The sequence below is a fragment of the Haliotis rufescens genome, unplaced genomic scaffold, assembly GCF_023055435.1.
Source record: "Haliotis rufescens isolate VD_foot unplaced genomic scaffold, xgHalRufe1.0.p SCAF_15, whole genome shotgun sequence".
Taxonomy (NCBI): Eukaryota; Metazoa; Mollusca; class Gastropoda; order Lepetellida; family Haliotidae; genus Haliotis; species Haliotis rufescens.
In genome coordinates this window covers 29497067-29523575 of record NW_025963835.1, presented here as the reverse complement: position 1 = coordinate 29523575, position 26509 = coordinate 29497067, and the positions used below count along the sequence as shown (strand labels likewise).

At 44.1% G+C, this 26509-nt stretch overlaps 1 protein-coding gene across 1 annotated transcript; it reads right to left on the bottom strand.

Annotated features, from left to right (window-relative positions):
- Positions 1-12779: 12779 nt before the first annotated feature.
- On the bottom strand, positions 12780-22296 carry LOC125379958 (uncharacterized PPE family protein PPE24-like). Its single transcript, XM_048395874.1, has 8 exons — positions 22254-22296; positions 18716-18768; positions 17721-18005; positions 17282-17368; positions 16556-16708; positions 14350-15030; positions 13661-14041; positions 12780-13283 (listed from the first exon to the last, which is right to left on the bottom strand). Exons 1-8 carry the CDS (start codon positions 22294-22296, stop codon positions 12780-12782), a joined length of 2187 nt encoding a protein of 728 aa, XP_048251831.1.
- Between the last annotated feature and the right edge of the window lie 4213 nt (positions 22297-26509).

The window sequence follows — 26509 nt, the reverse complement described above, 5'->3', positions numbered from 1 at the left end:
ATTCATGGGCCAGAAACACCTCTATCTCCAATACATAAGGGGCACGGGTGGCCCAGTCGTCTAAGGCGCCGCGATTCGCTGTGCAGAGCGCGGCCCTTGGGGTTCGAATCCCGGTTCGCCCCGATTATGTTTCTAGGTTTGTCAGCACCATACCCGTGCTCGTGGGTTTCACCGAAGTGGTAAACGTCTGAGACCATCACTTCGGGCTTTTCTCCCACATTAAGCTGACACGCCGCGATATAACTGGAATACTGTTAAAAGCGGAGTTAAACCCAACTCACTCATTCCAATACATGATCAGATCAAACTATAACCTAGGTTAGGTACGGAGGCATAGCTAAGACATGACATTGATCCAAACCTTGCTGTGGTCATAGCTTCAACTAAAAAGAGCAGAACGTAATCAGATAAGGAAAAAGGACGAGCCAATCGTTTCTACTGCCACCGAATTAGGAACTAAATAATTACTAACCAGCGGATCCTACTCCAAAACATGAGCAATATATAGGGAACATATAGGGGATAATAACTAACGCGGTCAGTTAATGGCAATAATAGGTGATGTGAAATTGGGTTTAACGCCGCGTCCAAGATTATTGAACTTATATAGCGACGCGACCGGGGATCAAACGCCGGACCTTCCGCTCTCCGGGCGGACACTCTTCCACAAGACCACTAGACGGTCTGGCAATAATAGACCAACAGAAGAAGTACGAGGCAATAATAACACCAGGGACAATATGAGGGTAATAATAGCCACACTGTGAAGCTGGACGGCAATGATAACAACCGGGGAATTATTGGCGCAATACTAAACATTTAGGCAATATAATGACAACACCAACCACTGGGGCAACGCGAGAGGAATAAAACCACTGGGTTGATATGATGGCAATAATCACTACCAGGGCAAGATAATGGCAATAATAACTACTTGAGTAATAACATGGCAATAATAACTGCAAGGGCAATATGATGGCAAATAATAACTACTTGGGCAATATTTTGGCAATATAACTAACAGGGTAATATGCTGGCAATAATAACTACTTGGGCAATATGATGGCAATAATCACTACTTTGGCAATATGATGGTAATAATCACTTCTTTGGCAATATGATGGCAATAATCACTATTCGGGCAATATGATGGCAATAATAACTAATTCGGCAATAAAATGGCAATAATCACTACTTGGGCATGATGGTGGCAATAATAACGAATTCGGCAATATGATGTTAACCATCACTACTTGGGCAATATGATGGCAATAATCACTACTTGGGCAATATGATGGCAATAATAACTAATTCGGCAATATGATGGCAACCATCACTACTTGGGCAATATGATGATATTCATAACTACTTGAGTAATTAGATGGCAAAGATAACTACTTTGGCAATATGATGGTAATAATCACTTCTTTGGCAATATGATGGCAATTATAACTAACAGGGCAATATGATGACATCAATAACTACTTGGGTAATAAGATGGCAATAATAACTACTTTGGCAATATGATGGCAACCATCACTACTTGGGCAATATGATGGCAACCATCACTACCTGGGCAATATGATGGTATTCATAACTACTTGGGTAATAAGATGGCAATAATAACTACTTTGGCAATATGATGGCAACCATCACTACTTGGGCAATATGATGGCAACCATCACTACTTGAGCAATATGATGGCAACCATCACAACTTGGGCAATATGATGGCAACCATCACAACTTGGGCAATATGATGGCAACCATCACTACTGGGGCAATATGATGGCAACCATCACTACTTGGGCAATATGATGGCAACCATCACAACTTGGGCAATATGATGGCAGCCATCACTCCTTGGGCAATATGATGGCAACCATCACTACTTGGGCAATATGATGGCAACCATCACTACTTGGGCAATATGATGGCAACCATCACTACTTGGGCAATATGATGGCAACCATCACTACTTGGGCAATATGATGGCAGCCATCACTACTTGGGCAATATGATGGCAACCATCACTACTTGGGCAATATGATGGCAACCATCACTACTTGGGCAATGTGATGGCAACCATCACTACTTGGGCAATATGATGGCAATTATAACTACATAGGCAATATGATGGCAACCATCACTACTTGGGCAAGATGATGACAATAATCACTACCTTGGCAATATGATGGTAATACTAACTAATTGGCAATATGATGGCAATAATAACTACATAGGAAATATGAGGACAATATTACGCCAGCCGGATCATCATGCACAAAGCAATCATAGCGCCATGACGAAAGTAACCTGCATTCTTTAGCAGAGACTTGTAACGCTGGGATCATATTGTGGTCCGAGTGGCAATATGCCGCTAATAATAACCACAGGTAATTCCCGAGGCAATAATAACCACGAAACTTGATGTTACACCATGACTGCAAGCGGAAGAAATGAAGTAGTGCATGTACATATTACTGACGATTCAATTTGAACACGGTAACATGGTACCAAATCCTGTTTCAAATTAGAAATCAATTTGGTGTAAAGGCGTAAATACGTTGATAAATAATGCATTTGGATGAATATAATCCAGCCATTAACCAAATGCAGTTGCAAGTTCTATCGCAGCACCACAGGGCTTTGAAGCATGTTCAGTCAACAGCCAGTGTTCAGCCTTGCGGAGGACTACAACAGCTTGCAATATAACACGAGTTTACTTTCTCTCAACAAAATCTGTTGACGCAAAATATTCTTTTATATCGTAATTTTATCCTAGCGTCGATATCCTGCTACTGTTGACCAACCCACAAAGGATCGTTTGAGCGCCCACGATGACAGGACATGGATATTAGCTCTGTCTGTCACCAGACCCACGCTTCATGAACATTAATGTGTTAAACCATTGGAGTCAGAAGCGACACAATAACGTTCCCGGATGTATCTGCGCCATGTCAACAGTCGCGGATACAATGTTATAATACGCACAGAAATAAAACGTGTTTGAGTAAGGGAAATTTTCGATAAAACATATTATCGCTTTAAAATAAAGCGTAAAGAATTGTTTAATCGCTATCAGAGGGTAATGTTGCTTGTCAAATATTTGATCTGAACCGTTTCATCCAGATGTGGCCAGTCATTACTTTCCAAAAGAAACTAATGTTCGTGTAGATTCAGCTTGGGTCCCGTGGGGATTCCGGCTTAGGATAGGGTTACTATAGCAACCTATGCAGGTCGTAAGAGGTGACTCATTGGATCGTGACTTTGTTGATTGCATGGATCGATGCTCATAATATCAATCACCGGATTGTCTGGTCAGACTCGAATATGTACAGACTGCCGTCATATCACCGGAATATAGCTGTGCGAGGCGTTATTATCATATTAACAAACAATTTGTGTAATTCGAACTGATTGTATTTACTATTGAAAATACTTTTTAAGATGTGTTATAAGAACTGTGTTGCACAGCGGGTGAGTAAGTATGTTCTAAAGGTAGTCATCGAGATCTCATTCCAAGCACTGCTTATCACACAACGAAAATTTTAACACAGGGGGCGTGTGCAGAAAGAGAATTTTGAAATAGAACTCACCAGATTTCGACATAACGGTACTCGGCAGTTGTTTAATGATTTTACTGTAAAGCCTTTGTGCTTTTTTAATTTAGTTCCGCCCTCAGCAATATTCCATCCATATGTCTATGGCGTGTAAATACTAGAATCTGGACCAAGTCGGTGATTGATATAATGAGTAACGTCACTCACCGTCGGGGTACTACGACATGCAATCAATCAAGAGACCGAGCCTGACCACCGAGTGCACACAGTCGCCTCTCCTTATATGTTGATCCTTATATGTTGCTGGGGACCTATTCTAACCAGGAATCCCCACCGGCAGACCAGCACAGGTTGCTGGGGACCTATTCTAACCAGGAATCCCCACCGGCAGACCAGCACAGGTTGCTGGGGACCTATTCTAACCAGGAATCCCCACTGGCAGACCAGCACAGGTTGCTGGGGACCTTTTATATCCCTGAATCCCCACAGGCAGACCAGCACAGGTTGCTTGGGATCTTTTATATCCCTGAATCCCCACAGGCAGACCAGCACAGGTTGCTGGGGACCTTTTATATCCCTGAATCCCCACCGGCAGACCAGCACAGGTTGCTGGGGACCTATTCTAACCAGGAATCCCCACCGGCAGACCAGCACAGGTTGCTGGGGACCTATTCTAACCAGGAATCCCCACCGGCAGACCAGCACAGGTTGCTGGGGACCTATTCTAACCAGGAATCCCCACCGGCAGACCAGGACAGGTTGCTGGGGACCTATTCTAACCAGGAATCCCCACCGGCAGTCCAGCAAAGGTTGCTGGGGACCTATTCTAACCAGGAATCCCCACCGGCAGACCAGGACAGGTTGCTGGGGACCTATTCTAACCAGGAATCCCCACTGGCAGACCAGCACAGGTTGCTGGGGACCTTTTATATCCCTGAATCCCCACAGGCAGACCAGCACAGGTTGCTTGGGATCTTTTATATCCCTGAATCCCCACAGGCAGACCAGCACAGGTTGCTGGGGACCTTTTATATCCCTGAATCCCCACCGGCAGACCAGCACAGGTTGCTGGGGACCTTTTATATCCCTGAATCCCCACAGGCAGACCAGTACAGGTTGCTGAGGACCTATGTTAACCCGGAATCCCCACGGGCAGACCAGCACAGGTTGCTGGGGACCTATGCTAACCCGGAATCAACATCGGCAGACCAGGACAGGTTGCTGGGGACCTATTCTAACATGGAATCCCCACAGGCAGACCAGCACAGGTTGCTGGGGACTTATTCTAACACGGAATCCCCACGGGGAGACCAACACAGTTTTCTGGGGACCTATGCTAACCCGGAATCCACACAGGTCTGCTTTGAAGTAGTGATCAGACTAAGTTACCGTTGAAAGTTTGGTATTGTGACAAAATCCCATGCGCAGTGAATTGATGCAGCTGATGATGCATGACACAAAATCAGTCTGTCAGTGGGTAGTGCTGGACCTCTACATCACCCGCAGTCCCCCTGCACATCCCTGGGGGGGCACGGGTGGCCCAGTCGTCTAAGGCGCCGCGATTCGCTGTGCAGAGTTGCGTCCCTTGGCCACGCCAGAAACCTATGATTGTGGATTCGAATCCTGGTTCGCACCGATTATGTTTCTAGGTTTGTCAGCACCATACCCGTGCTTGTGGGTTTCACCGAAGTGATAAACGTCTGAGACCTGCATCACTTCGGACTTTCCTCCCACATTTAGCTGACACGCCGTGATATAACTGGAATACTGTTAAAAGTGGCGTTAAACCCAACTCACTCACTCACAGCACATCCCTGCTACCCGCCCCAGTAGAGATAACAGTGATTACACTACACTCTGATCGACAGAGAAGCCACCCGATCCCAAAGGTCGCTTCTTATGACCAGTGCAGGTTCCGTGGGACCACTCCAAACCTGGAATCCCCAAAGGGTTTCTGGTACTTGGGGCTGTTCCTGTTAGACACGGGTTATGTTAGATGAAGAACACAAATCGAACTAGATATCACGTGACAAATGAACGCGGAAAGGCTTTGCGTTAACTCGAGGGAATTTATTAATCTGTTCATCAATGGCATTTCTGAAGCATGTATACGACACGGGGCATTAATCTGGCGCTAATGTGATTCTTCACATCTCTGAATATAAATCAATTTGTTTTTGTCATTTGAATGACATTTCCAGTCAATAATGATTGTCATTCAGAAGCTGTTACTGCAATAGCCATGGCAGCACTACCTACTCCCTTGTCCCGGGGTGTCACTGATCACATTAATTTCCAGGCGCTGTGGGGTGGTTTCATATCTGCAAGAGGGACAGGGTCTCCAACGAGGGCTCAAGGACCTTCGAAGGGTGGGAGGGGAAGGGTGGGAGTGGTTCGTGGAGATATGATGACAAAATGTACCCCGTGTGATGACGAAAAGGTGAGTGAGTCCAATGAAGATGTGTGATGACACAATTGTATTAATCAAAGCCCCGACATTGTGCATGCACAATCTCATTAAAATCAGACCTTATAGTTTTCGCTACCGCTAAATAAAGATCTGAGAACTTCCCATAAGGGGTCACGTCAGAACGACGTCGCTTACCAGATTATGAAAGTGACAGTCGGGGTGTGATTTCTAATCATGCAATTTCGAAAACTTTAACACGGGGTATTCCGAACGACGGTTACGGGTTTAACGACTGAATCCATACAATCTAGACTATCTATTAGCGATTCCAGAGTGTTCTTATGTTTAGCTTTCAAATTTGTAATCGAGAATTTGTCAAATTATGCTTCGAAGCGTAGTCGTCAATTTGAAATTAGTGCCTTAAAGCACGGGAAAGCTTCCTCCTGATTGGTCATTCCCATGGTCGGTCAAAGTCGGTCTGACGTGACCCGTAATGGGATGTCCTCAGATCTTTGTTTAGCGGTAACGAGAACTAAGATCTGATTTTAATGAGATTAGTGCATGCATATCTTTGAATTAGAAGTGTAAGTGTCAGTTTTACGTCTCAATCTTTATTTTCAAGGCCTTTCAATGCCACAACGTCTAATCTACAGATCCATAGAAAGATGCATGCAAGACAATAATCTAACACTGCACCACAAAGAGAACATTCAACATCATACATTCAGCATATAGATATAGCGTATACGTATATGTGTGCATGTATGTTAATATCGCTTCTTGTCGTAAATTTCTCATTTTAGCTTCCAATAGTGGTCTCGTAGATTTCAAGATTTTTTTTAAACATAATCATATCCAAATGTATGATAAATAATCTTACTGACCTCAAATATTGTTTGTTACTTTTGCTTATAAATGTATAACATTTTGCAAACACGGTACTATTTTTTAAATCGCAATCACAAGAGGCGGTGAAACATCCCTGCGTGTTAGTCCGGGCTTCACATTATATATTTCATAATGAAATAATTTATTTTTTCCGGTAGACAACTAGACAAAAAGTTTTCAAAAACTTTATAACGCCACAGTAAATAGTCATCATGTGTACGAATAGTATCTTCAGTTATATGTCTAATATGTCTGGAATATTAAAATATTAAAACGGCTATTTTGTTACCTCAGTATGATTTAGTGGAGGTATAAAAATACATATTTTGTAGATGCATTCCTTTCTCATAATCCGTATAATGTTAAAAACGCCAAGAATCTACTGTGAATGACAAAAACCTGTTTTGTGAATTTAAACAGCGACGAGCGAAAAACTTACACAGACATCACCTAACAATGGGTGCTCTCCTGAATCAGTATTTGTACATTCATAAGTGTCTGTGTAGTCTAATGTTCATATTTACACATCCCAGAAAGTGTTTCTGTGTCCTCCACGCTGGCTCTGGGTAGGTATGATGTGTGTTTTACAGTTAAACGTGTCAACAAAATAACCCACGTGAATATGAGGGATCCTTGAACCTCTTCTATTCAGCAAGACGGGAGCCTCTTACCCCTACTAACCCCTCTCTTTGTTCAAATACTCGCCCCACGTGTGATGTTGACACGTGTTGTAGTGTGTAACGCCCTCTGTGAACGTCGTAATGGATTCACGATATGACATAAGAAATCTGCTGTCTGTCGTTACAGTGACTCCAGGACCCGGTGTCTACCTGTCGTTACAGTGACTCCGCAGTACCCGATGTCTGTCTGTCGTTACAGTGCCTCTAGTACCCGACGTATGTCTGTTGTTACAGTGCCTCTAGTACCCGACGTATGTCTGTCGTTATAGTGACTCCAGGACCCGACGTCTGTCTGTCGGTACAGTAACACTCTCGTATTCGATGTCTACCTATCGTTACAGTGACTCCAGTACCCAATGTCTACCTATCGTTACAGTGACTCCAGTACCCAATGTCTACCTGTCGTTACAGAGACTCAAGTACCCGATGTCTACCTGTCGTTACAGTGACTCCAGTACCCGGTGTCTACCTGTCGTTACAGTGACTCCAGTACCCGGTGTCTACCTGTCGATACAGAGACTCCAGTACCCGGTGTCTACCTGTCGTTACAGTGACTCCAGTACCCAGTGTCTACCTGTCGATACAGAGACTCCAGTACCCGGTGTCTACCTGTCGTTACAGTGACTCCGCAGTACCCGATGTCTGTCTGTCGTTACAGAGACTCCAGTACCCGGTGTCTACCTGTCGTTACAGAGACTCCAGTACCCGGTGTCTACCTGTCGTTACAGTGACTCCAGTACCCGGTGTCTACCTGTCGCTACAGTGACTCCAGTACCCGATGTCTACCTGTCGTTACAGAGACTCCAGTGCCCGGTGTCTACCTGTCGTTACAGTGACTCCAGTACCCGATGTCTACCTGTCGTTACAGAGACTCCAGTACCCGGTGTGTACCTATCGCTATAATGACTCTAGTACCCGACGTATGTCTGTCGTTATAGTGACTCCAGGACCCGACGTCTGTCTGTCGTTACAGTTACACTCTCGTATTCGATGTCTACCTATCGTTACAGTGACTCCAGTACCCGGTGTCTACCTGTCGTTACAGTGACTCCAGTACCCGGTGTCTACCTGTCGTTACAATGACTCCAGTCACCGACGTATGTCTGTCGTTATAGTGACTCCAGGACCCGATGTCTGTCTGTCGTTACAGTAACACTCTCGTATCCGATGTCTACCTGTCGTTACAGTGACTCCAGTACCCGGTGTCTACCTGTCGTTACAGTGACTCCAGTACCCGGTGTCTACCTGTCGTTACAATGACTCCAGTCCCGGACGTATGTCTGTCGTTATAGTGACTCCAGGACCCGACGTCTGTCTGTCGTTACAGTAACACTCTCGTATCCGATGTCTACCTATCGTTACAGTGACTCCAGTACCCGGTGTCTACCTGTCGTTACAGTGACTCCAGTACCCGGTGTCTACCTGTCGTTACAATGACTCCAGTCCCGGACGTATGTCTGTCGTTATAGTGACTCCAGGACCCGACGTCTGTCTATCGTTACAGTAACACTCTCGTATCCGATGTCTACCTATCGTTACAGTGACTCCAGTACCCGGTGTCTACCTGTCGTTACAGTGACTCCAGTACCCGGTGTCTACCTGTCGTTACAGTGACTCCAGTACCCGGTGTCTACCTGTCGTTACAGAGACTCCAGTACCCGGTGTCTATCTGTCGTGAAAGTGACTCCAGTACCCGGTGTCTACCTGTCGTTACAGAGACTCCAGTACCCGGTGTCTACCTGTCGTGAAAGAGACCCCAGTACCCGATGTCTACCTGTCGTTACAGAGACTCAAGTACCCGGTGTGTACCTGTCGTTACAGAGACTCTAGTCCTCGGTGTCTACCTGTCGTTACAGTGACTCCAGTACCCGGTGTCTACCTGTCGATACAGAGACTCAAGTACCCGGTGTCTACCTGTCGTTACAGTGACTCCAGTACCCGGTGTCTACCTGTCGTAAAAGTGATTCCCCAGTACCCGGTTTCTACCCGTCGTTATAGTGACCTCAGTACCCGGTGTCTACCTGTCGTTAAAGTGACTCACGTACCCGATGTCTACCTGTGGTTACAGTGATTCCCAAGTACCCGGTGTCTACCTGTCGTTACCATGACTCCAGTAACCGACGTTTGTCTTTCGTTACAGTGACCCCAGTACCCGGTGTCTAGCTGTCGTTACAGTGATTCCGAAGTACGCGGTGTCTACCTGTCGTTACAGTGACTATCCATCACATCCAAGCCTCTGAAGACGTGTTAATACAGCTAAGTGAGGGAGTATGGTTTTACGCCGCATTTAGCAATATTCCAGCAATAACACGGCGGGGGACACCAGAAATGAGCTTTACACATCGTACCCATGTGGGGAATCGAACACGCATTTCATGATAAAAATACTCCCACTGACTATAAGTTTCATTGTAGCGCACAGAACACATATGCACAGTGAATGCTGCGCCATACAAATGCATAAATTATTATCATTATTATCATTATTAATATTATAATTATCATCATCATCATCATTATTATGATTATGATTATGATTATGATTATTATAACGTGGGTATAGATGAGCATGGCCTTCCTCACAGCCAACTTTGTGTAACCATGGTTTTCACACAACGTGTACGTGCCTATCAATAATACAAAACCTCATTAACTTTAGAAGTCCATGCGTCAACAACACAACAACAGCATGTTATGATGATGCATGACATACGCTGCATCTGTTACCAGTGTCGTTGAACCATTTCGTCAACCAAAAATTATTTATTTATTCATGATTAGGCGTTTGTTGTCATCGTTCTGGTCTGTTTATAGCGTTTGCTGGTTGATTAGTCCCGAGTCATGTAGGGATTATAACGTGGGTGGGTGTCATGCCACTCTATTCTATTCTGTTTGTAACAGTCTGTGGGATTTGTATGTTTGTTTGTTTGTTTGTTGTCTAACGCCGCACTCAGCAATATTCCAGCTATATGACGGCGGTCTGTAAAATAATCGAGTCTGGACCAGACAATCCAGTAATTGACATCATGAGCATCGGTCCACGCAATTGGGATCGATGGCATGTATCAACCAAGTCAGCGAGCCTGACCACCCGATCCCGTTAGTCGCCTTTTATGACAAGCATAGTCGCCTTTTACGGCAAGTATGGGTTGCTGAAGACCTATTCTAACCCGGAATCTTCACGGGTCGGATTTGTATAGAATTGAAATATGGCCTTATGGGTAATTGAATAGGAAGCACATACATTTTTTTTTTTTTAAAACAAGTGCTGATAACATGTCACATGAGGTTAAGACGTTCTTAAAATTCCCGATTTTTTATTCGTTATTCAGTTTAAGTTTTATTCAAACCAAAACTGAAATGGAGGACATTTGACAGACAGTTTACGCAATAATGAGAGGAAGATATATTTCCTGAGAATGTAGTTAATGTTCATACGAAATTACTGAAAGCATTGGTATATCACGGTTAAGGTCACTGGTTCAGATAAACAATGTTTGTGATAAGTTGGTTTGGTGTGTAGTTTTGCCTGTCATCAATATTCCAGCTATATCACGACAGCCTGGAAATATTTTGAGACAGATCAACCAGTGACTGATATGATGAGCATCGCCCCACGCCGTCAGGATACGGTGACACGCAATCATCCAAGTCACCGAGTCTGACCCCCTGCTTCATTTAGTCACCTATAACTTCCAGCATGTGTCTGGACACCAAATCTATCTCAGAAGTGCTCGGGTGATTTGTAATTAAACCTGTTACTGAAACAGCTTAAGTTCCAGTCGATGTAGGATGACACACGATCAAGAGAGTCCACCCGATCCTCTTACTGATAGCCCATGCTTATCAGCAGTGAGTTAGTGAGTGAGTTGGGTTTAACGCCGCTTTGAACAGTATTCCAGTTATATCACGGCGTGTCAGCTTCATGTGGGAGGAAAGCCCGAAGTGATGTAGGTCTAAGAAGTTTACCACTTTGCTGAAACCCACGAGCAGGGGTATGGTGCCGACAAACTTTTAAACATAACAGGGGCGAACCGGGATTCGAATCCACAATCATAGGTTTATTGCGTGCCCAAGAGACGCAGCTCTGCATAACGATTTGCAGAGCCGAAGACGACTGGGCCACCCGTGCCCTCCGTGTCCTTACTCTTACTAGGAACCCCCACGTGTGTGAATTACCATATTAGTGAGTGAGTGAGTATTGTTTTACGACGATTTTTGCAATATTTCAGCAATATCACGGCTGAGGACGCCAGGAATGTTTTTCACACATTGTATGTTGGAAATCAAACCCGCATCTTCGGCGTGATGAGCGAACACTTTAACCACTAAGCTACTCCACAGCCTCGAATTACTCGAGTGGTCAGCTATAGTTGATTCGCCGATGACACTCTAATATGCAAGGCAACCTAAGGCAACATGTGGTAAATCAATCTGTCACTACCGACTCAGAGTGCGCTGGGCCATCACTATCTGTGTCCCCAATCCTCTACATCCTTACAATGATAACAGCGATTTAAAATACTCATCCGTGTCAGGGTCGTCTACACTGGTCTGTATTGTAAAGTAGTGGTAGGGAGATAGTAGCCGACCGACAGGTCTTTTGTCACTGGTCATAGCGCAAAGAGGCATTCTAAGATCAGTGAGGGCAGGTATTGTGCTGACTCTCACTTGTCCTCGGGAGAATAGCATGGCTACAGTACGTATACAGCGTGCAAAGTGAGGCATATGTAAATAGGCGACAATAATTGTTATCATAGTAAATATATCATAGTTCCCCGTTGTACAGCATTCACTTCCTAGGTTGTTGCGGTCTTGAGACGGCTTGGCAGTCACATTGCTAGGGCCGGGAGGTTCGTAGAAGGCACAGCTGGCTCAGCAATACGCTCTTAATAAACTGTCGTATAGAATATATTTACATATGTATACCGTACAATGACTATGCTGTACTGTATATGAGAAATGGAATTCGTAAAGAGTAGTAATAATATCTACATCTGTAATGTAGACAGAGTCTACAGTGACAGGATCAGAGTGACAGGATCAGAGTGACAGGGTCTGGGGTTAAAGGGCCAGAGTGACAGGGTCAAAGTGAAATGATCTAGAGTGAAATGTTCTAAAGTGACAGAGTCTAGAATGACAGGGTCAGAGAAACATGGTCCAGTGAGACAGGATAAGAGTGAAAGGATCAGAGTGACAGGGTCTGGAGTGACGGGGTCCAGAGTGACAGGGTCCAGAGTTAAATGTTCTGGAGTGACAGGGTCCAGAGTGACGGGGACATAAAATCATGGTCTTGAGTGACATGGTCCACAGTGAAATGAGCTAGAGTGACAGGATCCAGAGTGACAGGGTCCAGAGTTAAATGTTCTAGAGTGACAGGGTCCAGAGTGACAGGGCCCAGAGTTAAATGTTCTAGAGTAACAGGATCTAGAGTGACAGGGTCGAGAGTTAAATGTTCTAGAGTAACAGGGTCCAGAGTGACAGGGTCCAGAGTTAAATGTTCTAGAGTAACAGGATCCAGAGTGACAGGGTCCAGAGATAAAAGTTCTAGAGTGACAGGGTCCAGAGTTAAATGTTCTGGAGTAACAGGGTCTAGAGAGACAGGGTCTAGAGTAACATGGTCCAGAGATAAATGTTCTAGAGTGACAGGGTCCAGAGATAAAAGTTCTAGAGTGACAGGGTCCAGAGTAACAGGACCCAGAGTGACAGGGCCCAGGAGTGACAGGGTCCAGAGTGACAGGGTCTAGAGTGACAGGGTCCAGAGTTAAATGAGCTTGAGTGACAGGGTCTAGAGTGACAGGGTCCAGAGTTAAATGAGCTTGAGTGACAGGGTCTAGAGTGACAGGGTCTAGAGTGACAGGGTCTAGAGTGACAGGGTCCAGAGTTAAATGAGCTAGAGTGACAGGGTCCAGAGTTAAATGAGCTAGAGGGACAGGGTCTAGAGTGACAGGATCCAGAGTTAAATGTTCTAGAGTAACAGGATCCAGAGTGACAGGGTCCAGGGTTAAATGAGCTAGAGTGACAGGGTCTAGAGTGACAGGGTCCAGAGTTAAATGAGCTAGAGGGACAGGGTCTAGAGTGACAGGGTCTAAAGTGACAGGGTCCAGGGTCCAGGGTGACAGGGTCTAGAGTGACAGGGTCCAGAGTTAAATGAGCTAGAGTGACAGGGTCTAGAGTGACAGGGTCTAGAGTGACAGGGTCTAGAGTGACAGGGTCCAGAGTTAAATGAGCTAGAGTGACAGGGTCTAGAGTGACAGGGTCTAGAGTGACAGGGTCCAGAGTTAAATGAGCTAGAGTGACAGGGTCTAGAGTGACAGGGTCTAGAGTGACAGGGTCTAGAGTGACAGGGTCCAGAGTTATATGAGCTAGAGGGACAGGGTCTAGAGTGACAGGGTCCAGAGTTAAATGAGCTAGAGGGACAGGGTCTAGAGTGACAGGTTCTAAAGTGACAGGGTCCAGGGTGACAGGGTCCAGGAGTGACAGGGTCCAGAGTGACAGGGTCTAGAGTGACAGGGTCCAGGGTGAAATGTTCTATAGTGACAGAGTCTAGAATGACAGGGTCAGAGAAACATGGTCCAGTGAGACAGGATAAGAGTGAAAGGATCAGAGTGACAGGGTCTGGAGTGACGGGGTCCAGAGTGACAGGGTCCAGAGTTAAATGTTCTGGAGTAACAGGGTCTAGAGAGACAGGGTCTAGAGTAACATGGTCCAGAGATAAATGTTCTAGAGTGACAGGGTCCAGAGATAAAAGTTCTAGAGTGACAGGGTCCAGAGTAACAGGACCTAGAGTGACAGGGCCCAGGAGTGACAGGGTCCAGAGTGACAGGGTCTAGAGTGACAGGGTCCAGAGTTAAATGAGCTTGAGTGACAGGGTCTAGAGTGACAGGGTCCAGAGTTAAATGAGCTTGAGTGACAGGGTCTAGAGTGACAGGGTCTAGAGTGACAGGGTCTAGAGTGACAGGGTCCAGAGTTAAATGAGCTAGAGTGACAGGGTCCAGAGTTAAATGAGCTAGAGGGACAGGGTCTAGAGTGACAGGGTCCAGAGTTAAATGTTCTAGAGTAACAGGATCCAGAGTGACAGGGTCCAGGGTTAAATGAGCTAGAGTGACAGGGTCTAGAGTGACAGGGTCCAGAGTTAAATGAGCTAGAGGGACAGGGTCTAGAGTGACAGGGTCTAAAGTGACAGGGTCCAGGGTGACAGGGTCTAGAGTGACAGGGTCCAGAGTTAAATGAGCTAGAGTGACAGGGTCTAGAGTGACAGGGTCTAGAGTGACAGGGTCCAGAGTTAAATGAGCTAGAGTGACAGGGTCTAGAGTGACAGGGTCTAGAGTGACAGGGTCCAGAGTTATATGAGCTAGAGGGACAGGGTCTAGAGTGACAGGGTCCAGAGTTAAATGAGCTAGAGGGACAGGGTCTAGAGTGACAGGTTCTAAAGTGACAGGGTCCAGGGTGACAGGGTCCAGGAGTGACAGGGTCCAGAGTGACAGGGTCTAGAGTGACAGGGTCCAGGGTTAAATGTTCTAGAGTGACAGGGTCCAGAGTTAAATGTTCTAGAGTGACAGCGTCAGGGACAGAGAAACATGGTCCTGAGAGACAGGGTCTAGACTGACAGGGTCCAGAGTGACAGGCTTTTGAGTGACGGGAGTCAGTACAACAAGGTCGAGAGTGACAGAGCTCCGTGTCCGGATCAAGAGCGTCTATAGTAACAGCATTCAGTACATATATGTCACGATTCTAAATGCTCATAGTCAATAGTCCAATCAATCGTCCCTGTTCGCTCTTGCTGTACTTTCTTCAGAAAAATATCAAAGATCAGACCTGGCCTTTCCCCCCACCAACCCCTACCCCATCCTACGTCCACCCCGTTCATCCGATATCACCCCTACATCATCTCCCAAAGTCATCACGCTGTCTCTCAAAGACCCGCCACGTCCACCCTGTATACATAAAGCAACTCTCTAGCGGAGAAATAAATCGCTGCAACTGGAAGTGTTATTTTCAAATTGGTTTTCATTCATTTTTTTTCTCCCAAACATTTACGAGTTCATACAAATATGTTCAAACGCCCCGATGTCAAAAGCAGCGCAGGGTTATTTCATTTCCAATATCAAAAGGCAGTTGAATGACTGCAATGAAAACTTCAGGTATGAAAAGTTTGCTTGAACTCTCCGCCCCACAACGCGATATAAACTTTTACAGTCGTTTCATCTGTAACAATCCCATTTCAGTTGATAGATTCTCAACAAACAGATTTACGACAACACACTCACAATATGTGTTCAGCGGGCGTTCCAGCCCCCAGCTTCATCTTGTAACAACTTGTAGTTATGACTATTGATCGGGAGTGTGTCTTAGAGCTGAGGGATGCATAATCGTGGACATAATGCAATAAGGCCAGTTTACAAGTGTACTGTGTATATCCATCGGTTCTGCGTCCGATATCTGTACCGCAAATACCCCTAATTTTAGCCATTCGTGACCATTCATTTCCTCACAGCGTGTCTCATGCACATTAAGATCTACCACCGACTGTTTGTAGGGTTAGCTTGTTGTTATGTCAGGAACATCCTCGTTAAACATTCACGGCAATAGCACTTGGACCCTGCACCATTAATCACCTTCATGACTAGAGTAGGAGCATCATGTTCCTACAGAGAGTGCCTTACATATACTTTCACAATAATACTGTGACAATAACATTATGTAAATGCTGTGTGATGCGTCCCGAGTGTATTTCCCATTGATGTGATGCTCAATGATGAGAGTATGTTGATTCCCATTACGAACAAGGATTATATATTTATTTGGCATACAGTAAACTACTGTTATAACGAACACGCTTATAACGAACTGACGGATACTGGGATGATTGATATCCTGTACTGGGATAATGAAGATCCTATACTAGGATAATGAAGATCCTATACTAGGATGATGGGGATCCTGCAATGGGATGATGGAGATCCTGCACTGGGATGATGGAGATCCTGTACTGGGATCATGAAGATCCTATACTAGGATGATGGAGATCCTGCACTGGGATGATGGAGATCCTACACTGGGATGATGGAGATCCTGCAATGGGATGATGGAGATCCTGCACTGGGATGATGGAAATCCTGCAATGGGATGATGGAGATCCTGCAATGGGATGATGGAGATCCTGCACTGGGATGATGGAAATCCTATACTAATATGATGGAGATCCTATACTAGGATGATGGAGATCCTGCACTGGGATGATGGAGATCCTGTACTGGGATAATGAAGATCCTATACTAGGATGATGGAGATCCTGTACTGGGATGATGGAAATCCTATACTAATATGATGGAGATCCTATACTAGGATGATGAAGATCCTGCACCGGGATGATGGAGATCCTGCACTGGGATGATGGAGATCCTGTACTGGGATAATGAAGATCCTATACTAGGATGATGGAGATCCTGCACTGGGATGATGGAGATCCTACACTGGGATGAAGGAAATCCTATACTAATATGATGGAGATCCTATACTAGGATGATGGAGATCCTGCACTGGGATGATGGAGATCCTGCACTGGGATGATGGAGATCCTGTACTAGGATGATGGAAATCCTATACTAGGATGATGGAGATCCTGCACTGGGATGATGGAGATCCTGCAATGGGATGATGGAGATCCTGTACTAGGATGATGGAGATCCTATACTGGGATGATGGAGATCCTGCACTAGGATGATGGAGATCCTATACTAGGATGATGGAGATCCTGTACTTGGATGATGGAGATCCTGAACTGGGATGATGGAGATCCTGCACTGGGATGATGGAGATCTTGTACTAGAATGATGGAGATCCTATACTGGGATTATGGAGATCCTATACTAGGATGATGGAGATCCTGCACTGGGATGATGGAGATCCTGCACTGGGATGATGGAGATCCTACACTGGGATGATGGAGATCCTGCAATGGGATTATGGAGATCCTGCAATGGGATGATGGAGATCCTGTACTGGGATCATGAAGATCCTATACCAGGATGATGGAGATCCTATACTAGGATGATGGAGATCCTGTACTGGGATGATGGAGATACTGCACTGGGATGATGGAAATCCTATACTGGGATCATGAAGATCCTATACTAGGATGATGGAGATCCTGCAATGGGATGATGGAAATCCATACCAGGATGATGGAGATCCTGCAATGGGATGATGGAGATCCTGCACTGGGATGATGGAGATCCTGCAATGGGATAATGGAGATCCTTTTCTGGGATAATGAAGATCCTTTACTAGGACGATGGAGATCATATACTAGGATGATGGAGATCCTGCACTGGGATGATGGAGATCCTGCACTGGGATGATGGAGATCCTGCACTGGGATGATGGAGATCCTGCGCTGGGATGATGGAGATCCTATACTAGGATGATGGAGATCCTGCACTGGGATTGTGGATATCCTGTACTAGGATGGTGGAGATCTTGTACTTGGATGATTGAGATCCTGTACTAAAATGATGGAGATCCTATACTGGGATGATGGAGATTCTGCAATGGGATGATGGAGATTCTATACTGGGATGATGGAGATCCTGCACTGGGATGGTGGAGATCCTATAATGGGATGATGGAGATCCTATACCAGAATGATGGAAATCCTATACTCGGATGATGGAGATCCTGCACATGGAGATTACCATGGCCATTGACGTGATGCGTTTGGGCGATCGGTTTTATTGTCATCTGCTTCAGGTTTTTTTTCATAAAATTTCATTTTTTTTCCGGACAAGGTAATGTTAAATTTTAGAAACTTTGACGAAATTTTACCAGATATTTAAATGACAACTGTTCGTGCAATGTTACTTGGGGTGACGTTTCTTTTGCGGTTCAGTATATTATACAATATTATTATAACTCTCAGTATCTCGGGATTTCCATACAACATTACCCTTTCTGATTAGTTTTTTGTCCCGACAGATAATTTCCCAGAGGGCAACATCCTCAAAATAAAGAGATTCGGTATTTTGAATTAAGCTGTAAAAATCGATGTATATAATCGAACACGAAGACAGTAACATAAATCCTACATTATATAAGTAACTTTAACACAAATCTTCGCTTACATAATAAGAAACAGCAAAGAAATTGAAGCCACTGAATTGTTGTCGGACTTACTGTTGACCGATCAGGCTTGCAGACGGATATAGGACCAATGTCTACAAACTCATCTGCAGCGAAATGCCGTTAAATTTGGCATGATGAAAAGAGCTTCTGTGAGATTTGGGATCTAGAAACACGGGTAATTTGGCAAGTGAGATTAGTAAAGGCTAAGTGTCGGTGTCGTGTTTCTTCTCCCGCCCTTTGTAGTAATAGCACAGTAGTCTCCCCTACTTACACGATGGTTTACTCAAAAGCCCACTGACACTTAAAACGAACAGGGAATGTACATATTTCATGGATTGGACATGCTTCAGCGATGTATCAAAAAGGATCCGCGGTTAGATGTGGCGTAGTTTCGTTACATCAAGGAAAGTGATCTGTCTGAGATGTACTTAGTGTATATACATGCCTGTATATATATCATGGCGAGACTTTAGAGGGGGAGGAGACGGGAGGGGTGCCTTGCAATCAATCAGCGAGCTCCCGCGGAGTGAATGTCCCACTTTGTTGGTGTGATGATGATTTATGCTATTGGTTTCAAATAAAAACACATGATTCACATGATCCGAGAATCGTTGAAAACTATTCCTGTGATGTGTGTTTGTAGAACAGAGATGAGGTGAGATAAATGGGATTCAACGTCGCGTTCAAGATTATTGCACTTATATAGCGGCGTGTGTGTGTGTTTGAGTGTGTGTTTGAGTGTGTGTGTGTGTGTGTGTGTGTGTGTGTGTGTGTGTGTGTGTGTGTGTGTGTGTGTGTGTGTGTGTGTGTGTGTGTGTGTGTGTGTGTGTGTGTGTGTGTGTGTGTGTCTGTCTGTCTGTCTGTCTGCTTGTTCTGGTCCTTGTTTTAGCCCCTTAAAGCCGAGCGCCAGGCAGGGTAACAACTAGACGCTCTATCCACTGGACAACGACGGCGGTCCGTGAAAGTGAGAGTGAGACAGTGTTCAGCTGTGTTCCCTTACAAGATGCCCTATAGTGAATGAATGAGTGAGTGAGTGAGTGAGTGAGTGAGTGAGTGAGTGAGTGAGTGAGTGAGTGAGTTGGGTTTAACCCCACTTTGAACGGAATTCCAGCTATATCACGACGCGTCAGCTGGTGGGAGGAAGCCCAAAGTGATGCAGATCTCTGTAATGAAACCCACGAGCACGGGGATGGTGCTGACAAACCTAGCAACATAATCAAGGCGAACCGGGATTCGAACGAATGATCAAAGGTTTCTGGCACGCAATAGAAAGAGTTAATTCGTTGTCTCTGAAATTTATTTTGTGCTTTATTTTTTTCCGTTGTTACATCAGAATTCTTCATTTGTCATTATATATATATATATAGTTGCTGTGTTGTTTCTTATGATTTGGTTGTTTCAGTACGTTTGTATCATTATTACATTCCTATTGTTATTATAATGGCATAGTTGTTTTATTGTTAGTTTATTGTTTTAATTATACAGCTGTAATGATTACATTTGGATTGTTACATTATTGTAATATATTTTTTAGTTGTTTGCTTACAATGTTTTCATTTGTTTCATTCGAATTGTAGTTTAGTTGTTTTTTTGTTAATGAATTGTTGTATAATTTGTTTCATTAATTTGTTTAAGTGTTTTCCAATTGTTATTACATTGTTTCAATACACTGCTTTCACTTCTAGATTAAAAGAAATTCCTTGTTAAAAATAGTGTTTACAATGTTTAATGTTGCAATGTTTTTCATCAAAGGTTTATTACATTTGTCCTGACCATGAAGGACAAGAACTGACGAGAATGTTGAACAGTCATTCGTTTCGCGTGTGGAACCCAGATGATAGAATTACGGAATCAAATAATGTTCGGTGTTGAAGACGCCAAATTCCCCTGTTACTATTACCACTGAATAGACACAAATAGCATATTGCAACTCCATATGAATGTTTCGACTGACACCAGAGTTTTTCTCTAAAATACATTCCAAAGCCAGCATATCTCTTGGTAAAAGCATTCATAACACACAACACGTCTGATAATGGATTCTGCTTCTGATACCATGCAACAGAGCTGCGAGAAGGAATATCACAATAATAATAAATGCAACATTCTCCATCCGACATGTGGCAAGGTAGAAGAGGGAGGATCAGTCAGTTTACTTTGATGAGGAGTTATTGACCATCTCCTGGAAGGTCAGGCCTATACGCAGTTTATAATTAGGTCGAAAGTCCAAAATGCCTTTGTCAAGGAAAAACTTCGGGCAGAGTACAAATGTAGACTTAGGAAAACCTGGAGTTCAGAAATGAATTCTCAATAAAGTCAAAGCCACAAATACTTATGTTGTATCCGTCCTGTCATATTCTTTTGGTGTTGATTGGACGAAACAAAATATTCAGGGTATTGACAACCTGACAAGAAGAATCATTTCAGATTTTGTTGATGTTCTGTACAACTGGATGGTACGGAAATGATTGTCAACCAGCCATTTCAAATTGGCAAGACTATTTTCTACAGGGAGAGGCTATCTGAACGACCACTGCATCAAGTTTAAGTGTAGTGTGCTGAGAAGGTAAGCAACCCTGCAGAGTCCCTCGCTTGGATGAAGTCGGCTGGCCTCAAAAGTGAAACAGAAGGCTTTCTGTTTGCTGCTCAGGCCCAGTCATTTCCCGATCGAAACTGTCAATGTAAGATTCACAAGACTCAGGAAAAACATGGACAAAATGCGGACCTTGCTTTCGAAATTTCCCGCTTGCATCCAAAGTAGCAAGTTTTCGTTGCCTTTAGGTACCTGCCAATCCTTTGTCTGACATTGAGAAAGTACCCGGGTTTGCTGCCAGGAATACAGCCCGACAATCTGGGTAATGCAGAAGACTGCCTTGTTTGGGAGTCTTCACATTCTTCGTAAAGTTCTCGTTGGATTCAATTAGGCTGCGCTTCATTGGAGGAGTCATTCGCTGTCTGGGCTGTGTGTAGAGTGGGAAAGGACCCTGAGCTGATGATGAGCCTAACCAGCCTGACTGTGCTGGGATCACCCAAACTCTCTTTGCTGCATTTATTTATTTTAATCTGCAAATAATATCATTCATTCATCCATCCATCCATCCATCCAGCTCTCGGGTGCTTTTCATTTATTATTACCCCGGTCAATGGATCAGTGTGCACTCGATTTTCGTTCTCCGCTACCTGCGGTGCTAGAAGGTTTCGAGTCACATTACCATCTTATCTTCCGCGAACCCATTCAGGCACATTTCGAATCAAGTCACTTGCCCTAGGTGACACCGCATGTGTAACGTGTGCTTCAGTGTGGGGCAGGACTAAAGCCCAAGAAACTGCCAGGAGTCAAGCTGCTGCCACCATTAACGTGTCCATGTACAATGTAGTGTTCGTGTTTATACTTCTCCTGTTTATAGAGTGCAGTAATAGCAAAGATTGGATGAGTGTTGTTTAAGGCCGTAGTCAGCAATATTCCAGCTATACTACGATGGCCTGTAAATAATCGAGGCAATCTTCTGACTGAACATATGGGTACGGCTACTCTCAATGAGCCAAGTCACAGCGCCTGACCACCCGATCTCAACATGTCACCTCTCACGACCAGCAACGGTGTGATGGGACTTCTGCTTATCTGGAGACATTACACTTTATCACACTTGCAATTGTAGAACCACATTACTTTTTTTCGAACTGCGCTTAATTTTGCTTAGCAAATTTCCATTATCATCGGCCATCTAGGTTTGTTTGTTTGTTTGTTGTTAAACGCCGCCCTCAGCAATATTCCAGCTATATGACGGCGGTCTGTAACATAATGGAGTCTGGACCAGACAATCCAGTGATTGACATTATGAGCATCGATCCACGCAATTGGGATCGATGACATGCATCAACCAAGCCTGACCACCCGATCCCGCCTCTTACGACAAGCATAGTCGCCCTGTACAGCAAGCATGGGTTGCTGAAGACCCATTCTACCCCGGATCTTCACGGGTCTGGACATCTAGGTACAACATCCAAGGAGGGTGTTTTGTACTAAGATATATTGATGTATCCTCAAAACAGAAGACGCTGCCAAACACAGCATCACTGATTGTTTAGCCCCCAACTGATATATTATAAATAACAGCGAACCTTTGGAGTATTATGCATAAAAGAGATAGTATTAACATTAAAAAGAATATATATGGTAAAAACTTTGTTATTTTGTTTGATCTAATTTGTGTCCCGTGGCTTTTTGTCCAAGCCTCGACTTTCAAAGCTGCACATCATCTTCGCGGCAAATTGGGCGACGTCTCAACGGCTGAAGTCTTCCAACTCAGCTGGAACTATGGGCAACTGTTGAGGATGTCTGACACCTGGTGTTCTGTCTCTGACGGGAGATAATCACCGTCCTCAATGTCGTCTGCTCCTAAGCTGCAAGCCAGACGACCCAATCAGGATATCGGTCAACAACGAGACGTTTCTTTAGTTAATGGGACAGCTGGGATTAATGGTTTTTGATCGTTTCAATAGCTGCAATTACGTGAGGCCAACATCTGAATCGGAAATGTTTGATAATGACCAGAAATAACAATAGTATTAGGTTCCCGACTATGAGGGATAGTGTCTTTATTTCATTAAAATTAAAGTGACCCGATCACCGAAAATTCTTTAGTCTTGAATGTTTTACATTATGTAAGTTTAAATGCAGTAAAAGATGGACAAGACTCCGGCAAACTGATCGTCCCAGCCCATCGGATTCCAACACTACCTTGTTTTTCAACAACTTCAGTTCTTATGACGAATATTTAATTACTCTAATTACATAAATTCAGTTCCACATAAATAAATGAAAGCCACAAAACCCTTTCCATATTCATAAGACATCTAACATCAGAGTCGATTGTACGATTCCGACTATATGATGAGCATGTCCTTATCAATAACCCTCAATAAGTGATTATACAGGGTTCTCGCGAAAAGGGTGTCCCACCCGTCACAAACGCATGCGACGCGTGAAGATCCGGGGAAGAATAGATCTTCACCAACCCATGCTAGCCGTAAAAGGCGACTATGCTTGTCGTAAGAGGCGACTAACGGGATCGGGTGGTCAGGCTCTCTAACTTGGTTGATGCATGTCATCGTATCCCAATTGCTTGGATCGATGCTCGTGATGTCCATCACTGGATTGCTGGTCCAGACTCGATTATTTACAGACCGCTGTCATATAGCTTGGATATTGCTGAAAGCGGCGTTTAACAACAAACAAACAACGCATGCAAAAGCAAACAAATTGCTCACCTAAAAAACACAGGATTATGTGATACAAGTAAAAAATAGGGAATTGCATTGGACATCATTTATTGTCAACAATGCGTCAAATTTTGAAATGTCTACCCTAAAACATTTTGAAATCTTAGCCGAGGCCTTGAAGGTTGTGACCATGATGAACAAGACACTAATTTCAAGACCTTGACTTTGGCTGGAACTGTACTTTAGACCGCGAGACATAGCCCCCTTTAAGATACATGCAGAGAATATGCATTATGTCACCCACCTGCAGGAAACGAGGAAAAACACAGATAAATAGGATTTGATGATGTTTCCTAGAATATTTACCTTTGTTACATGAGCTTACTATCGCCATGACACCTTTATGGCAGATTTAACATTCCTTCAGTGACCAACGAGATCATGATAGAACTTAGAGCTCCTAATTTCAGTTGTCTATATGTCGAACACATGCGAACATATGTATCATCCGTTGTAAGACGCTTCCTGCAGTACATGAAATAAACTAAAAATTTAGCAAAAACATGGACAATTTATTTAGATTGTAGTTTTGATTATTTCCTCACGATGCAAGAAGAACAACGCGAGCTGCTTCTACAAGAACACGTCTTTAGCCGCCGCCAGGTGGCCGCACATACTACGTCATGCCTTCTGGTGGTGTTGATCCGCGCACACGCACCAATCAGGATTTATTTATGAAAGGGGCATTGGCCTTCCGGGGGGTTTGGAGGGGGATTGCGCACGATGCGTCTCATGCTAGGGACCTCCATCCAGCAGCAGGACATACGCCAATCAACTCAGTTGTGAAGAAAAACGTAGCAGAAACATAAACGTTTTGTTCCCTTGACATATGACGTTGGTTAAAAGCTATACAAATAACTCAGAGCTTTAGGGAAATGCAGGTGTGTTTTGGTGAAGAGCGTTTAGGATTGTTCCAATGCATGAAGAGATGCCCCGCCACCAATTGGAGTCTACTCGGAATGGTTCCACACTTGATTTGCGCTAACTGGGAAACAGAAGGTTACTCTCTCCCACCCTGATGTAGCGTTGGCATTTGTAGTGGCATGAAACCATAAAAAACTATAGGCTACGAATTCGCGTTCAGCTGCATTGCACGTTAAGTAGTTACCTTCTTGCAACTTCCTACGACGAAAATGATAAGGTTGTTACCTTGTGGTAGTTTAACGTTGTGGCATTTTGACGTTATGCCGTTGTAATGGGTAGAGGAGCGAAAAGGTCTTTGAGCCCAACATAGCGTAACTCTTTACCATATGTCTAGTGGTTGTCACTTACAACCATGCCGAATGCGAAATCGGAATCATTTGAAGCGATCGTTATATCGTCAACTTAACGACAATGGAAAACCGTCGATGACTTTTGGTTAAGCAACACTAAAGGTCGAATTTTATATTAGTTCTTTATTGGGGTTGGGAGTTTAGTTGTATATCTATATACGTCTTTGGCTTTTCAGAAGCAGTTGTGAGGCGTTACCTCACTAAATAACTGTACTTTCCATTTGTGACCACACATTAATAAACCTTTATACAGTAAAACCTTGATAATCTGGACCCTGTTATTCCGGAACCCCCATATTCCGGACAGACACTGCTGGGAAGGCCTATGAAAGGCTTCTTATGAAAATGCAAAGGGATTTGAAGCTTTTATTGCCATGTAACAAAAGGACATTACTCCGCAACCATAATTCGTTATCTGTTAATCCGAACGATTACAGCTACGGTCCGGATTAACAGGGTTTCGGTGTACCGTTCAACCCCTTCGTCCAAAACATACATACTCACACGTCAACAATACAGTAATACGACCTAATAAACACAACAATACACAAAACAGCATATACAATAGTACCACTCCACACTGCCATTTCACACTGAATCCCAAAGATACCATCACACGACAATCCCATTCCATTACCCTAAATCCCTCTCGGCCATCATGTACACCCTCTTCTATTTGACTCCCAGCCGTCAATCCTATTCACAGCGCCACTCCAGCCAAAGCCTCAGATTGAATAAAAATACAAAGTGACTTTTCAACTGAACAGGATAATTCCTTCTGTGAAGGTCCAGGACGTCCATTCGAAGAGTAGTTTCTCTTGCTTCCCACCAGGCAGTATTGTGCCATCAAGTAAAATCACTACCTTGTTTCCACTTTAAGTCCCAAAGAATAGTAGGCACAGCCTCGTAACAATACATGTGAAACGCTTCATGCCATCCAGTCGGATTTAACACGGAGACACCAACACCCTAACGTTATTGACATGGTATGGACAAATCAATAGAAAAAGCAAATCATGTATACAGCCTTGGCTCGTAATAGTTGGAAGTGAAAGCTACACTGTAAATTACATAATAGGAGAGTATATACCTGCTGGGCGAGGCATTGACAGTGACATGCTGCTTGTTGATTGTCCTCTGATGGTGCCTCTTATAGACTCCTTAGTTGAATGGTCTGATTGAAAGTAGCTTCTTAATGATGATATTGACTCTGTTACCTCATTACGCCACTCGAAAATATCGCTTTCATGGTGACAGCAGGATCAGAACGTGTATAGCGGGACAAATA